At 54.2% G+C, this 17239-nt stretch overlaps 1 protein-coding gene across 3 annotated transcripts in view; it reads right to left on the minus strand.

Annotated features, from left to right (window-relative positions):
- ADORA2B (adenosine A2b receptor) overlaps window positions 1-17239 on the minus strand; it is a 32108-nt gene that overhangs the window by 9641 nt on the left and 5228 nt on the right. The window contains exons 2-3 of one of the 3 annotated variants that reach the window (XM_082374156.1): window positions 2003-2584; window positions 24-1376 (exon numbers count right to left, since the gene is read on the minus strand). In XM_082374156.1, the coding sequence (XP_082230282.1) occupies window positions 1364-1376; window positions 2003-2584 (595 nt within the window). In that variant the 3' untranslated portion in view covers window positions 24-1363. Of the gene's footprint in view, window positions 1-23; window positions 2585-17239 lie in introns of those variants that run through there. The other 2 variants (XM_082374155.1, XM_082374154.1) reach the window with 2 other exon arrangements.

Below are 17239 nucleotides of genomic sequence, written 5' to 3' on the forward strand. Positions count from 1 at the left end.
CATTTTTTTTTTTTTTAAATCACTTTTTTTTAAAGTTACCTACTTTATTTATTTATTTTTGGCTGTGTTGGGTCTTCGTTTCTGTGCGAGGGCTTTCTCTAGTTGCGGCGAGCGGGGGCCACTCTTCATCGCGGTGCGCGGGCCTCTCACTGTCGCGGCCTCTCTTGTTGCGGAGCACAGGCTCCAGACGCGCAGGCTCAGTAGCTGTGGCTCACGGGCCTAGTTGCTGCGCGGCACGTGGGATCTTCCCAGACCAGGGCTCGAACCCGCGTCCCCTGCATTGGCAGGCAGACTCTCAACCACTGCGCCACCAGGGAAGCCTGAGTACTAGTCATTCTTAAGAGGTTGGAACAGTAGGTGAAACAGCAAGCTGAAGTTTAGATAAATAAGCATCAGTCCTTTTTCTTGGGTCCAGAAAATTTTTCTGCAATAAAAGGTTAGAGCGGAGATGTGGCTAAATGGCAGCAAAGATAAAAAGACATCAGGGTTCTGGTTTCAGTGAGCTGCAGAATCTACAGTGTTGAGGCCAAAATAGCTGATTAAATAGGCTGTATTGTGAGAAAGGTGGCACCTAGGACAAGGAAGTGCCGGTTTGCTCTGCAGGCACTTCTGAGCTTTGTAACAAGCCAGAAAAGGCTGAGAGATCCCTAGAGGATGTTGAGAGGGAGATAAACGGGACTCATCTGGACCCCAAGAGAGAGCAAAGGAGCAATGACGGATGAAAAGGAACACGAGACAGATTTCGGCACAGGACAGTAACTTCTCATGGGGAAGGCTGTCCACAGCTGGAACAGGGTCCTAGAAGGACAGGCTTTCCCTGTCTCTCTAGGGGTTCGTGGGCCTGCAGCATCTTCGCAGGGTTACTGCGGAAGGAACTGAGTCAGCGACCAGACAGGTGAAATAGATGGTTTTGCAGCCTCGGACACCCCCCAACCCTGTGCCCCGAAATATGAAGCGCTAATGAATGACTGTGGGAAAGGCCCCAGATGGCACAGGGCTCTGTGGTGGCAGGGCCTTCTCTTAGGTCGAGGTGTGGCCAATAAAACCTATCAAGACTGTGCTACTTGGCAAACTTGGCCTCGGGTGTAGACTTATCTCAGGATAAAGAACAGAAGGTAGGTGAGCTCTGCACAGCAAGGCGGCGCAGCACCCTAAACCGTATATTTCTTTTTTTAAGTTTTCTTTTTATTTCACCTCATACATGAACACAATTCTCTAACTTTCCTTCGTAGAATTTTCACTTTGGATTCCAGCAACTTGGCCAAACTTGAACTTGGGAGAGAAGTAAAATTCACTTATCTAGCTCTGGAAGGGGGACACAGAATCTGGTGGCAGAGGGATCCCACTTCTCCAGTTTCTTCCTTTAGGGTGGTTTGCTGTACATGGAGAAGATTGTTATCAAACCTGTCATCTGATGATATTCTACTTAAGAACTTATGAGACTATCATTTCCCTAATATGGCAGTGTCTTGATTGAAGAATTATACTTTTAATTTTCCTGGTCACCTTCCTCAGAACAAGTATATATTTTTAGTATGTCCAACTTTTTCCATTGCCTGCTAAGTTAATATTTGTATTGTAATAGTTCACAGTGTTTCACAGTAAAATAGTTTCAGTCATTTTCTACCATGAAAGAGGTCAGACTCTCAAAAAAACAAAACTTTCTTTTACAATCCATTCAAGTCGTCAGCATCATCTACAAGAGCAGCCAGAGAACCATAATCACATTTGTCGACCCTCGGAACCTACTAGTAACGTGTGCATATTAACTGGGTACGTGGTACCCCCGGGGAAGCGCTCCGAAGAGGCGACCTGCTGGCCTGCGAGGTGCAGCTGTCCTTCCAGCGAGACTCCGCCAGCCGTGCCCTGTCCCTTTGTTACCGAACTTGTGCCTTCTCCTCAAAGAGGCCAGAGCCTCGGTCACAGGCCCACCTGGACAGCAGGCTGCGCCCCTGCCTGCCCATCCCCACTCTTGCGGACGTCCGTCCGGCAGAGAACGTACCTGGAGATGATTTGGTGGAAAGCGTAGCGGAAGTCTCGGTTCCGGTAGGCGTAGACAATGGGATTGACGACCGAGTTGGCGTGCGACAGGAGGATGGCCGTGTTCATGGCCCACTTGGGCTTCTCCTTGGCCCAGGCTGGCTGAAAGAGCGTGGCACAGTTGATGGCGTGTACCGGCAGCCAGCACAGAGCAAAGATCCCAACAATCACGGCCAGGGACTTGGCCGCGTGGATCTCCCGCTGGAGGACGGTCCTCGAGTGGTCCATGAGCTCCATGCGCTGGAGCTGCCTGCAGGCCACCAGGAAGATCTTGACGTAGATGACCAGCATTATGAGCAGCGGGGGCAGGACGCACCCAAAGAAATTGAAGTACACCATGTAGCTCATGGGGACCACGTTCTCAAAAAGACACTTCACAAGGCAGCAGCTTGCGTTTGTGGTCCCGTCCCAGGGCTCCGTGCAATTGGTGGCACTGTCTTTACTGTTCCACCCCAGGAACGGGGTCAGGCCGATGCCAAAGGCAAGGACCCAGAGGACAGCAATGACTCCTCTTGCTCGGGCCCCAGTGACCAAACTCTTATACCTGTTGAAAAGAACATCAGCTGTTACCGTCAGCTTACAGCGCTCTGCCACCAAAGTCCAGGACCCCACCTCTGCTTTTTGTTCCTTTACCCCTAACAGCCTCTACCGTTCAGCCTCAGAGGGCACCGTGGCCTTTTACCCTCAACACTAACAGCTTGCAAACAGGTATAAACAGCTTTGCTCTAACAAGCTCAATAAGATTTTCATTCTTAATAACTCATCTCTGTCTAATGACAAATCATGGTCAAGGAGAACAAGTGGAGAATTCTTAAAGGCTGCTTTCTAATCACCCAGATACTGACCTTGGGTCTAGGTCTCCTATGAGACACAGTTGTAGGGGGTCGAGATACACCAGGGAACGGAACCCACAAGACCCCTGCTTCTCAGGGACTTACGTTCTAGCAGGGGAGACAGATCATAATAAACAACAAGCATAGGTTAGTAAATTATACGGTATGTTAGAAGGAGACGTGTAGTGTGAAAAAAGAAAAAGCAGAGTGAGGAAGGTGAGCTGTGGCAGGGACTAGTGTTAAAGAGGTCAGGCAGGGAGGCTTCATTGATAAGATGCCCTTGAACAAACGCCCGACAAGCGAGGACCGCAGGCCCCTGGAGTCAGGCAGCCTCACCTGGTGACTCTGGGCGAGAAGCCTTCTGGTCCGTCTCCCACCAACACCCTAGGAAGAGTCATCCCCCTGAATTCCCCGGTAAGATGCTGGAGAACGAGAGTTCTGGCAGCGTCCCTGGCTGTCTCAGCTAGCGGCGAAGTTGATAAAAATTGGGAAAGAACTTAGCAAATATCAAATCTTTTTAGTAATTTTTAGACCATTAAATCTTACTTAAAATCTAGAAATCATAATACACATTTTGGACTTTTTGCTACAAGGTAGTCCATATATGGTTTATAGCAAAGGTATAAACTCTGCTATTCATAACTGGTCCATAATATGTATTTAACATAATGTATTGAAAAAAATGAAATAAAATCTTTACTTAACCTCTGGGAAGAAAACTGGGAAATAACTGGATACACATTATCTTAAGACTCGTCTGTGGGAAGCATCCGGTCTCCTTCGCCTGCAGGACTAAGCTCACACTTCTCAGCGTGGACCACGGAGCCCTCAGGCCGCAGCCCCACGTGCCCCTGCCTGCTGCTCCCGACAGCTGCTGCGTCCTGGCCTGGCCGCTCTCCTGTCTCAAAGGTCACCTCCTTTCCTGCTCACTTCACAGGCAAAGGTGGCCTCTCCCACTCTCTGGCCCCAGACACACACCTGTCATAGAGCTTGTTTATCTCTTACAGGTGTTCAACCTTTTAAGGACTTGGACCTTGTCCCTTTGGTTCGGTGTCCCCAGGAGCTAGCATAGTGCCTGGCACATAGGAGGTTCTTAGTAAGGTGGCCATTACAAACGCATTCCTGGCTTGTTACCAGACAGCTTTAAAACGGGATTCTGCTTATTGGGAATGCGTGATGCTGTGGCCTGGGCAGGCAGCGGAACTGGTCCAGTCTGCGGGGCCAGTTAACTGAGGTCTTGCCTCATGTTGACAGTGACCCCTCACCTTCTCTGCTCCCTATGAGGGCAGCTCAGTTGTGGGGTCTTGACCACAGAGGACCTGCTGGGTGCAGCTGCTCGCTGAACTTTTCTGGGCCAATAAATCCATCTATTTCCAAATCCTTTCTGCTTCCCTCATGCAGGAATGTAAAGCCATTCCTTATAAAAATGTTATTCCTGGCCATTGCCTTGCCAGAGACGTGAAGAATGCAATCAGTCCCTGCAGGGTAACAAGGCCACCGCCTCCTGAAGGCCAAGCACTTAAGAGTCACAAAACTTCAGGCCCACGAGGCAGCCATGCCTCCACTGTTGACGGGACTCAACTGCACTGAGCTGTGTACAGCTGAACACAGACCAGCCCCGGGGGATGAGTAAGATCTGGGATTAGCATATTCTCTTGTCAGTCATGGTCTGGGATGGATAAGGGATGTGGTTCTGGCCAATGTGACTAAAGGAAGTCTGCTAGGGTACTTCCAGGAAAAGTTTTACTTGATAAAAGGAGAGAGACCCACAAGGAGAGCTCCTCCCCATACTCATCCCTTTCTGCTTTTGATGCTCTTATGGGAGGCTGTGATGCCTAGAGCCGCAGCAGCCATCTTGTGACCATGAGGCATGAGCCTGAAAACAAAGCGAATGGCGAAGCAGAAGGAAAGAAAGAGTCCAGGTCCTTGATGGTGTCTTTGAACCACTACACCAACCCTAGAACCATCATGGCTCCATATTGTAGTTCAAGAGATAACTGATGGTCTTGATTGCTTAAGTCACTGTTACCTGTAGCCAAAAGCATGCTCATACAAACTGGAAGGGACTTTCATCTTGTCTAGTCCAACTTCTCTGTTTTACAAATGAGGAACCATACATACAAAGTCTTTAAGTAACAAAGGCAATACAAGAACCAAATACCAGTAAGTCAGGACTTTCAGGCCTCTGTTCCTTACACCACGTTATACTGCCTTTTTTTTTTTTTTAATATTTATTTATTTACTTATTTATTTATTTGGCTGCGCCGGGTCTTAGTTGCAGCACACGGGATCTTCGTTGAGGCATGCAGGATCTTTTAGTTGCGGCACGCGGGATCTAGTTCCCTGACCAGGGATCGAACCTGGGCCCCCCTGCATTGGGAGCACGGAGTCCTAACTGCTGGACCACCAGGGAAGTCCCTATGCTGCTTCTTTTACGTGACTTTTTCCTAAGCAATATTAGACACGTAGTCCTCTGTACACAGAGGGGTCCCAGGGGGTGGCTTCCTGGCGGAGTTCAAAACAACCAGAATCCACCCACATCTGAACTTCTCAAAACTGCTGGATCCTGCACATATGAAAAACTACTTTTATGCTAAATCGTCTTCGATGAGGAATAGCAGCTGATTTCATTCGGGGAGCAGCTGGTCCCAGCCTTCTCCGTGACCCCCTGCACCAGGGCCTTTCTCCCCTACTGGTTCATCATTTTATTCAGAGTTCTTCCTTTGTACCACACACTCCGCTGGCACTGGAAACAGAATCACAGCCCTCGTGGGTTGTGAAGCTAACAGAAGAGACAGAAAATAAACAGGTAAACACTCAAAAGGTACAATCACAAGTCAGAAGGAGTTTGGCCAAACCAAAAGGAACAGGGTGCAGATTAGAGAAAACCAGGAAGAGCTTGGACACAGGGTGTCAGGGAAGCCTCTTAGGCAGCAGAGCCGAAGGTGGAGGGGGCATGGAGGCTCTGGAAAGCGGGGAGAAGGCGTTCTAAGCAGAGAGAACAGAATGTGCACGGCTTCCAGACAGGAAAGGGTTTCACCTTCCTAGAGAAGCAGAGGGGTGAGGCGGGCCCGTCCCCAGGCCGGGGGAAGGGGCTGGAGCTTGATACTCAGATACCCCAGCGCCGCAGGATGCCGTGGGGGTCTCAAGGCACACTGGGGGGACGGCACTGGTTTCAGCTGTGTAAAGCTCACTGTGGAGACTGAGTTTTCGGGCAGCCAGAAGGAAAGCAGAGCAGTTAGGAAACTACTTCCGTGGTTAACTCAAGAGAAGGTGCTGGCGTGGAGCAGGACGACAGCAAAGACAGGGCTACAGACGCCCCCGTCCTAGCAGCTCTGAACCACACGGCCCCACGACACGCTGGGGGCTGCGGGAGACACGTGCCTACACGCTCCCCCACCCCCAGCTGCACAGGGCACATCAGACACGCGGCCGCCCCGCCTGAGCACGGCTCTGCAGGCACCAGGCCCGCGCACCCCCCGTCTCGTGAGGTCAGAGCACCACCGCCAGCTGCAGGTGTGCGGGCTGAGGCGCCCACGGTTAAATGACTGGCCTGCTGCCCCTGAACCGCAGTCGGGACACAAACCCTCCAACCCGATCTGATTCCGGTTTTGCCCAAAGCAGTCACTTTCCTGCCCAGGACCCCGTGGTTCTTCTCCCAGCTGCCAGCTGCCCGCTCCCCCAGCCCCGGCTCTGCTGCCCTCTGCCCTGGCCAAAGCTGCCAGCCGTTCCAGGGACGCTCCGCCCCCAACTCCGTGGCCGGCCACCTGGGAAGCGGCAGAGGCCTCTGCTGCCCGCTTGGCAGGCAGTCCTTAAAAGGCGGCAGCGAGACGCTTCTGTTGGCGGACACAGCCAGACCCACAGGAGGACGTGGGCTCCAAAGGCAGACGCGCTTTTAGCAGCGGAGCTGCGGCCCCACGATGGCAGAACAGTCCGTGTCCGCGAGACGCTGCCTGGACCCGGGCACGGGTGGGAGACGGCCAGCGATGCCGGGGAGAGCAGGCCGGGTCCCCGCGCCGGGCGGGAGGCTGGGGGCACGACCCCCGGGGTCTCTGGCATCTCACGGGGGGCGGGGGGCTCCGCTCTCCTCCCCCATACCCTCTCGTCTCCCACTTCCGGCCGGGCCTCTGTCCTCTCCCTGAGCGCCCCGCTCCCACCCCGCCCGCCCCTCGCTCCTTTGCTCCCCGTGCACCAGGGCCTCTCAGAGCATCCTCGTGTGTGTGTGTGTGTGTGTGTGTGTGTGTGTGTGTGTGTGTGTGTGTGTGTGTGTGTGTGCGTGCCCCCCACATCGTTCCTGAACGGCGGGAACGCGTCCTTTCCTACATCTGCCCCAAGTGCAGGAGGAGTAAACGGAAGGCGATGAATAGAGGAAATGTAGGCGGCATTATTACTCCAAGCAAGCAGGAACGATTCCAGCCCACACAGAAGGGGTGTCCTGGGAGAGTCCACCCTCTGGGAAGGGGCTGTGCCCCTTGCTGTGCCGGACCCACCCACTCTCCATGCAAGAGGCTCATTAGCTAAGGAGCCGGATCCAGAGACAGTCGCAAGAAAAGGAAGCAGTGTGGACGCCCGGGCTCACATCATGACAGAGGGCTTGCCAAGCGCTGCTTAACAAGCGCTGGCCTATTTCTGGGCCAGGGTCCCCCCTCCTCTGGCTCTCTAGCCCTCGGCTCAGACCAGGCCGCTCGCTCAGCCTCGGCAATGAGAATTCCCAGCGCTCCGGGCATTCTGAGTGCAGCAGATCCCCAAGGGCAGCTACCCTGGCAGTGACACTGAGTCCACACAGGGGCTGGGGAGAGCCTGAGCTCCGCTCTCAGAAAAACGGGGACAGTGGTGGCTGCAGAGCCCGCCCCTGCGGGGCCTTTGAACACAGACATCGTGTGTGCAGAGCACTTTATAAACGCAGATCACTAAGTAAATACACCCCGAGTTCTGTTCTGCTTCTTAAAAGTGCTGATTGTTCCCTTAGGGACTTTTTTCTTTATGCTCTGTTTCGCTCCCAAGTTTCATTTCTCTGTAATAGAAACACTTCTGCTCCAAAGCAACGTACACATTCTCAGAAAACGTCATATTCGCTAACATCGCACACGAACAATAAGGGGACTTGCGTGAAAATGGGGTGAGGACGGACCGCTCAACACCTACCAAGCGTTATAACTTCAGCACTAACAAAATAACTTGGACCCCCAGCAGGCAGGTCCGCGGGGAGGAGAGGCGGCCGCGGTGAATATTAAAAAAGTCCCCAGAAAGTCTAACGGAAATCCTGCAAAAGTGCAGTTAGAGCAAGGCCGACGGGCACCGAGGCAACGCAGCCGGACGAGGCGCTGCGGCCGCGCGCTGCGAGGGCTGCGGGCAGCGGGTGCCCACGCAGGAGGCCCGGGCCCCGCTTCCCTCGCCCGTCCTGGGAGCCGCCCTGGGCTGCACAGCACTCCCACCGAGGGCTCTTCCTTCCCCCGCTGACGCCGGCCAGGCGAACGCCGCTATTCCTGCTCCCCGCGGCCGGGCAGAAGCACAGATGAACCCAGACAGTGCCCGCGCCATCCCAACACCTTCCCCCGTTCACCCGGCGCGTGCGTCCCGTTCACAGGACAGAAGTTCCCCCGAAGCGCAGCCCTGGGCTCCCGAGGAGCCCCGCGTCCCCAGGGCCCCTCGCGAGAGCCTCCCGGGGGCTGCAGGGCTGTCCCCTCCCGCGGAGCCGAGACTTCCTCAAAGGCAGGGACTCCCCCTCACTCACGCTCGCATCCAGAACGCCTCGCACCGGGCCTGGCGAGCGAAGCCCCGACGCCAGCCTGACTTTGTAAGAAAGGAACAGCGCTCTGGTTCCTGGGCACACGCACCCGCCTAACACCCACCCGGTAGCTCTAGACAAACAAGCCGCGGGGCGCGTGGACGTGTCCGGAGCTCCAGCTTGTAGCTCACAAGAGGGACCTTCTGAGGCTGAAGAGTTGCTTCCCACCAAGGTAACGGGGGTTTCAGATGTTGTCACGGACAGAAGCAGTAGCAATTCTGCACTGCGCCCATTCAAGACCCAGGATCCATAAACCTTCCCGCAAAGAAAGCCGAAGACGCACGTGACTTCACCGAGGAACTCTCGCAGACACATAAGGAACAAAGAAAACAACGTTTACACAAAAAGACCTGTTTGGTTCTGTGTACGTGACGTTCAGGTCTAGGGGTGGGAGGAGGGTCTCCCGTCTACCGTCTGTGGTAAATAAATGTCTTGAGGGCCAGCCGCCTCGTCTCCACGGCCTGAGACGGTCACGGCTGGAGCCTGCAGGGCCGCCGGAGGCCAGGACAGCGCCTGCCCACCTGCCGGATGACAAGCTCTGGCCGCCGGAGCTGCCCTTCAGGCTGAGTTCCTCCCAGGAGGCCAGGACCCCCAGCCACTCTGGCTCCTGAGGGTGCCCCATCCCCTCCACCAAGTTCAGACATGCCTGAGTCCCGGTGGGGGCCTGAGCCGAGCCACTGCCAAGGTGCAGGCGGGTGGAAGAGATGCCACCTGTCCTTCACGGTCACCCGGGAGCATCAGATGAAGAGTGCAGGAAAGAACGTGGGCAGCTGTCCACACCCGGTCAGCACGGCCAGAGGAGGCCGTCCAGAGTGGCCTACAGAGATGGAGGGTGGTGGCCAGGACCAGGTCCCCCAGAGCTCGCCTTTGAGGCTGGTTCTTGGCGAGGCTCCTATTTTGGTCTCCTATATCGGGTGGGACCTGGGGACAGCCCAGGGTCGCTGGGCTCCAGACTCTGGTCTCCTTGACGTGAAATAAGAACCGCCAAGAGAAAAGCCCACTGCCTGAACCCAGACCAGAGAAGAAAGAGGATACCTTGTCATCTTCTCTCCCCGCAAAGGTACCCTCCTCCCATGGCTGGGGCTGAAACACACTGTGCTTCAGATACACCGTTAATTGTCAAAAGCGTCAGACACCACGCACACTAACAACCGGTTAGACGTCAGGGGACACGCGGCATCGGCTGACGTGGCATCCCGCTACTGGCGATGGTAACTCGGAAGATAACTGCTCATGGGGACGTCCACAGGCTTCTCCACTCGAACTGCCCATCCCTCTGTGATCAGCTGTACCTTGTGGTGCACAGACTTTGAGATTTTGTAAACATCTTGGCCCTCATCAAACTTTCACCAGTGAGTTTTATCACCTATTGACTGTTCTTCCCTGAACCAGTTATTATGATGACAGTCGCCAAGTGATGACCTGCTTAACTCAGTCATCCCTACTCGTTAGTGAGATGGCATTCTACTGCAAGCAAGAGTTCTTCCAAGTCGTTATTTAACAGAACAAAACAAAGCTCTCCTAGCTGTGTTCATCACGAGGGCCTAGAAGAAATGACACTCCAGCAGCCATGAGCACTCCTGCCGAATCTTGGTTTCTAAATACCATTCTCCACTGAAAGAAAACAGGGCTCCTTGGAGAAATGGCCGATTCCAAAGCCAGAAAATACAATGGAGCCTGAAAAACCTTTCTGTGCCAGAAAGTAAGAAGTGCTCAAAAACGTGATGGAATGCTCAAACAGAAGTCAGCTTGAACAGGTTCTCATTCACCAAACTTGGGCATCAAAGTGAATAACAGGTATGGATTGTAACACATTAAATGCAAATAAAATTCCTTAAGTCCACTGGTATGTAAAAAAAATAATTTAAGGAAGAGCAGAGAAAAGTAAACCTCTTCTCTACAGAAGAAGGCCAGTTGATACAGCGGAAGGAATGAGAAAAAATAAAATTACCATTCGACATGGTAATAACTGATCCAAGCAAGACTCATCAACGGGGAAAACACACCTTTACAGTGATGAACCCTAGCAGTGATGAGAGTTAACACAACAGCAGTGGGACAGACTGACCCCATGTGCCGTCCCATGTGATGGGCTGAAAAGGACACGCCATCAGGTAGATGGTGTTCCCACCAAAAATGCTCAACTTGAGAATCTAATCATAAGGAAACAACCAAACTCAAAATAAGGTATTGCCTTGAAAGAGGGGGGGGGGCGGGAAAGACTGAGGAATGCTTCCAGATTAAAGAAAACCAAAGGAACATATTAAATGTACGTGTGACCTTTTATTGGAATCTGAATTTTTAAAAACCTGTAAAGAACATGATCGGGATAATGGGGACATCTGACTGTAGACTGTACCATGTCAATGTTAAAGCTCCTGAGTATAAGTGTGTGTGTGTGTGTGTGCGCGCGCGTGTGAGAGAGAGAGAGAGAGAGAGAGAGAAAGCGAATGTAGCAAAATACGAACAATGTGGGAATTTGTCTTAGTTTTGCAACTTAGAAGTTGTGAAAAAAAACTCACTAGTTCAGAATGACTCATTCTTTCTGAAACCACAGACCACATTAGATTAGTCAAATGGATACAAATGTGTGTGTGTATAACTACATATATATATATATATATACACACACAGATATAGAAACATATATACAAATATATCTTTTAATGGCAGGGACTTTTTAAAAAGTACAAAATGAATGCAGTACGTGTGTGCTTGTGTATGTATCAAAAAACTACGTTTCTCATGACTTCTGAAAACGCCAAACTTAGGAGCTATTTACCCCTCTAGGTGACGCCAGTATGTCTTTTCCCCTCCCTCTCCTTCTCAGTGTTCCACTCTCCCCGGCTTTACCCTGAGGACACCCTCCACGGGTTTGTCGTGTCTCAACAACAAGCTGGTCCATCCCTATCAGGGCAGGTCCCTCCAGCACACATGTGTGCGCACATGTGCACACACACTGACAACCCCTAGGCACGTCACACGCTAGTAACTGGACCCGCCTACTGGAGATGCTGAGGGAGCAGCGTGAGCCCTGCTTATAAAGAAGAAGGAAAGGCAACCTTAAACCAATGACAAATAATCTGGAAAATACCCACAAGTATGCAGAGAGCTGCAAGGGAATCCAGGGTGCCTCCCAGAGAGAGTGTCGTGAAAATCGGCAAGAGTCGGCAGGTGCAGAACATCCGAAGCAGGGAGAACGGCACGTGCAAAGGCCTGACCTCAGCCAGGGAATCGAGGGGGTCCTGGGAAGCAAAGCAGAGACACAAAGGGGAGAGGGGGGCGGGGGAGGCGGGAGAAAGGACCAGAGCCGGGGAGAGGCCGGCCCTGTCCCCAGGCGCGGGAGCGTCAGGTCAAGGAAGGAGCAGCCGCCAGGTGCGAAGAGGGCTGAAGGGGCCGCAAGGATGCAGGGCTGGCGCTGGGAACAGGGAGGAAGCGGAGGGGGGACCAAAGAGACCCGGCTGCAGGGGGGCTGAAGACGTGCAGCCAACAGCACCTGGTCTGTGATGCCTTTCGCTAGCGCTTGAGACTCTACATTATAAAAAAAAAAAAAGGCAGCTTCGGCGCTGGCGTCGGTGGTGTCAAAATCAGCACTGTTAATCAAGATGTGGGACAGAAAGCGGCTCTGGGGAGCCTTGGGGGGGGGCAGGGCGGGAGCAGACCGGCCAAAAGCAAAGCCTGTGGGGCTGAGAGAGGAGAGAGCAGTTTGAGGACGTTTAAACAGCGCTGGGTCTGGAGTGATGCTGTCAGGAGGGGCTGGATCCAGAGCCGGGAAGGGCCGCCCAGCCTGGAGCTCCCCGAGCGCCTCCCCACGCGGGCGCCTTAACAGCCCCCGTGCCTCTGGGATGGGCCACCTGGCTTCTTCCTCTCCTTGGGCCCAGCATCTTGCCCAGTCAGCGAGTCCTCCTGAACCCGTCACCCCTGCGACCCCGTGTCCCCGCCGCGGGCCCGCCGCTCAGCGCGTGGGGTCCAGGCGGACGCCAACCCGGCCCCGACCAGCCGCGTCTCTGGTCCCCGTTCACCGACTGTACCCCCAGGGCCCACCTCTGGTCTCGGGGGTCCTCCCGTCCTGGTCTCCTGGTCGGCTGCACGCTTTTCCCCGTGGCCCCGCTGCTGCAGACTCTGCCCGACCTCCTGGCTGGCACGGCACGTCAGCCTGCTTCCCCGGTGGAGAAGTCCAGGCGCTACCGCCTTGAGGCTCCCTAGACTCTGCCTCTGCCCGCACGGCCTCTGCCCCAGGCACGCGTCCTTCCTTCTCTGCTGGATAACAGCAGGCTGCCCTTCAGTCCCCGCCCCTGCCGTCCATCAGAGGGGCCGCTCTATGATGCAAACCTGACCGCAGGAACTCCTGATGAAAATCCTCCCCTGGCCTTCCAGGTCCCACCTAATTGCCACCTCTCAGAAAATCACGTTTAAAGGACCCTGAGAAACACAAAAGGAAATAAATTCGTAATCATCCTAAAAACATAGGTGGAAGGCGACATCCAGCGAACCAGAGATTCTGATGAGTCTCTAGAAGCCAGAAGGCAGACGGGTTCATCAGGATGGGGCATGGAGCCCTAAGCCAGAAACAGGTCGACCGGGAAGAGAGGTCCCAGCCTTGCAGACAGCAGGTTCCAGGCGGGATTTAGGAAAGGAGCAGAAATCAAGAGGAAGGCTGCCTGCTGACCAGCCTGGGGCGGCCTCACCCCTCAGGCATCACGCCCGCACTTCCCCTGTAGCTGGGCACGTATCCCTCACGTCCCCACCCTTCCCCAGCTGAAGCTCGAGACCCAGTGACGGAGGATGGGGTCGGAGGAAGAGTTTTGATTATATACAGTCTGTGCCACAGCAAGAATCCGAACCATGTGAATCCAAACGTGGTTTTTCAAAATTGACTCCAAAAAATTTAACCTTAAATCAAAAGTAAAAATATGAATGCTAAAATTAAAAAAAAAACAAAAAGAGAAGAACTAGGGGGGAAAAGTCAAGGAACTCTTCTAGGGGAGAACAAAAGACAAAAGTATTAGAACCTTATATGTAAGAGTACATTTAAAAGACAGAAACAGTCAAGGAGGGAAAGTCTCCATCTACCTATCAAGAATCCCGGAAGGAAAACCAGACGGAATGGAGATAAGGAAATACTCTAGGAAATTCTTTTTTAAGATTTCAGAACTGAAGACAGACCTAAGTCTTCAGACTGGAAAGGCGTCATCCCCAGGTGAAGGAGAAAAGCTGAAAGTCAATATTTAGACCCAACCTCGCGGAATTTCAGAACACCAAGCAAAGCAAAAGATCCCAGAGGCTTCCGAGGAAACAGAGTAACAAAGAAGAATCACACCGACGTCGGACTTCTTGGGCACCCTGGGTGTTAGAGCAATGCCTTCAAGCCTCTGAGCGTATCCGGTCCAACTACCAACCACATGTGAGAAAGAAAAACGTTGCTGGCATGAAAGAACCCACGTCCTGAAAAAGCTACCTATGGATGGTATACAGACAAACATGTGGAATCCCAGAAAGAGGAAAGAAAACATGCGGGAGGGGGGCAAGAAATGGTAGAAGCACCCCAAGAGTATGATGGGGAGACCCAGCATGACACCAGCGCGGCACCATGCACCCTCCACAATGAGAATGTGAAGGAGCTGGGTCGTCCTTTAATTTCCGGGTGGGAAGTGCAAGATCCAAACACAAGGCTGACTAAAATGGGGCGTAATTCTGAGCAGTGAGCGGCATCTACAAACAGAACGCATGTGACCTGCCATGAGACCCATCTCCTGGAGGAGATGGACTTAGTGACAGGAGGGCATTTCTGCTCCAGTTAGTGACAGGAGGGCATTTCTGCTCCAGTCACCCTGCTCTGCTCAGGGTGAGTGAGAAACACGCACACAGAACATTATACGCGCCAGGTATCGGTTTCCACTTTTCAGAAACTCTCTACAAAGTGCAGGAAACTTTATTATAGATACAGAATAAAATGCAAGTGATATTAACCTTGACACTGTAAAAGCAATGGTATAATATAAATGTGTTCAATACGTAATTTGTGCAGAAAAAAAAAAACACTAAGAAGCAGTGGTTGCCTCTAACAGGCAAATGGGAAATCAGAGGTCAGACTGGATGACTGACTTCCCCCAGTTTACCCTTTTATATGGCTTCATTCTCTTTACTACCGCATGGATCACCTTTGGAAAGTAAAACCTCCTACCTGTCCAAAGTAAGGTAGAGACAGGGTGACAGCAGAGGTGGAGAGATGGGGGAGGGAGGGTGGTACACTTTTCCTCATTTTTCTTGACAGTTAACAGCTACTGCCTACATGTGATGGAATCAAAAACAGAGGCTGAAATAGGATCCACAGGAAAAAATCAAAATATAACAGATTGGAAGGAACAGGGCTTGTGTTGTGTGGTAGGCAGTCAACAGATTCTGTTTAAAGATGGCAGCACAAAGCCAGCTGTCACCATGGAGGGCGGAGTGGCCCTGGGAACCGGTGTGGGAGGGCTGCCAGGCAGAGGGGCTGGGGTGGGCCACTCGGCCTCTCCCTCTGGAACCTTCTGTGCTTCTGAATACCTACTTCTTCACACTAGTTGATTTCTAACGTAGAACACAACAAACAAAACCAAGTCCTTCCTGGACTTACCAGTGCCTTGAGGACAAAACCCAAACTGCTCAGCAAGCCTTCGGGCCCCCCTGGACCCGCTGTGCTGGGACCCCGACCCTGAGGCCCGGCAAGCCCGCTGCTCCCACACAATCCCTGCCGCGTCGAAACGCTCCATCCTCCCATCCTTCTCCCACATGAAACTTTGGCATCAGCCCTCCAGAAAGACCACCGCCCCCTGTCAGCCGGGCCGAGTTGGAAGGCCATCCTCAGCCCGTGACAGTCTGTTGCTAACTTCAGTTCTTTCACAGAAGGTACAGTTGCCCTTTGCTGTTCAGCCCCTGCTGCCCACGGCAGTGTCTCCAGCCTGTCAGCCTCAGAGGCGAAGAGCACAGCCTGCTAACGGGCTTCCTGGGCCGGGGGTGGGGTAAGAACCACACTGAAGCCCAGCTCCTGGGGGTCAGTAATGAATCGGAAGCGTCAGAAAAGGCTGGGCCTGACTTCCCGCATCTGAGGAAGGAGGAGGTGGCCGGGAGGCTCCCGCGGTCCCGGCAGCTGAGTCACATCCTGCGACGGTTTACGCACCTGCCAAGGCACCTCCGCCTCCTTCCCCTCTGGCCACGGCGCTGTTCCGCTGTGTCCTCTTTGTCCTGGTGACATTTAAAGGGTCCGGCTCACGATCGCCGGGGTCGCCCCTCGTCCAAGCCTAGAGGCTGCAGCCTCTCCCTCCCGGGGACACAGGCTCGCCCCGCCCTGTCCTCCCCACCTGCGGATCTGGAGGCGGCAGGATCGCCCCCACAAGGCTGTCGCAGGCGCTCACCGAGGTGAGGCGTGTGCGGGGCCCAGAAAAGGTCAAAGAGCGGCTGCTGCTCACAGCCGTGCCCTGCGTTCGGGTGTCCGGAGCACACCTGTCCGCCCACGTGTCCCGCGTTCGGGTGTCCGGAGCACACCTGTCCGCCCACGTGTCCCGCGTTCGGGTGTCCGGAGCACACCTGTCCGCCCACGTGTCCCGCGTTGGGGTGTCCGGAGCACACCTGTCCGCCCACGTGTCCCTGCCCCGGCGCCGTGACCCCGGCCGGCAGGTGAGCGCGAGGTGGAGACAGCGTGCCCGCGGTCACAGCTCATCTGCCTGTGCAAACGCAGTTAACTTTGCCCCTTGACACACACTTCTTCTGCACGTGATCAAAGGCGACCCGTGCTTTCCAGAATCCTGTGCAAACGCTGCTGAGCCGCAGAGCCCGGCCCTGTGTCCCTGCGGGGCTGCTGCGCCAGCATCAGAGCCCGAGGGCCGCAGCCTCCTCCGCAGAGGGGCTCCTGGTCACCACGGTCCAGGGCAGCCCAAGGTCGCAGGGGACCCCCTCCTCCGACCCCCACCCCCCAGGTGCTCGGGGCTCCGCCTCCACCTCCCCCTGCCCCAGGGGCTCCTGCACGAACGTCCAGCTGGTTGGACACTACCCGCAGCGAGGGGACGGGACCCCAGGCGCCCTCCGGATTGGAGATGGGCCGGAGGGGAGCAGGAGGGGGTGGGGTGGGGCTCCCCGCAGGAGCTGGTCCAGAGCTGCCAGAGGACACAGGCGACGAGGCCCAGGAGGGACCCTCGGATCCGACCAAGAGGGGGCCCTGCAGGGGTGGCCTGACGGGGGGGACGCGGTGACAACGGAAGTGGAGGCCGTGAGGCTGGACGGCGTGTCAGAGAAGCTTCCTGGCGAGGAAACCAAGGAACAGCCGGCATGTGGGTGGGGAGAGCGGCGAGGGAGGGTCCGTTTTGCACGTTTGGAGAGTGATGGGGGTCCCCTGGGGCCACGGTAACAAAGCGCTGCGAACTTAAGCTGCGGCTGACACTACTCCCTCCCCGCAGCAAAGAGTAGCCCCCGCTCGCCGCAACTAGAGAAAGGCCGTGCGCAGCAACGAAGACCCAACGCAGCCAAAAGAAAAAAAAAAAGTAGATAATGTTTAAAAAAAAACATCACAGGTGAATTTTATTGTACGGGAACTGTAGCTCAA

This window comes from Balaenoptera borealis, assembly GCF_965194805.1.
Source record: "Balaenoptera borealis genome assembly, chromosome: 20".
In the NCBI taxonomy this organism is placed as follows: domain Eukaryota; kingdom Metazoa; phylum Chordata; class Mammalia; order Artiodactyla; family Balaenopteridae; genus Balaenoptera; species Balaenoptera borealis.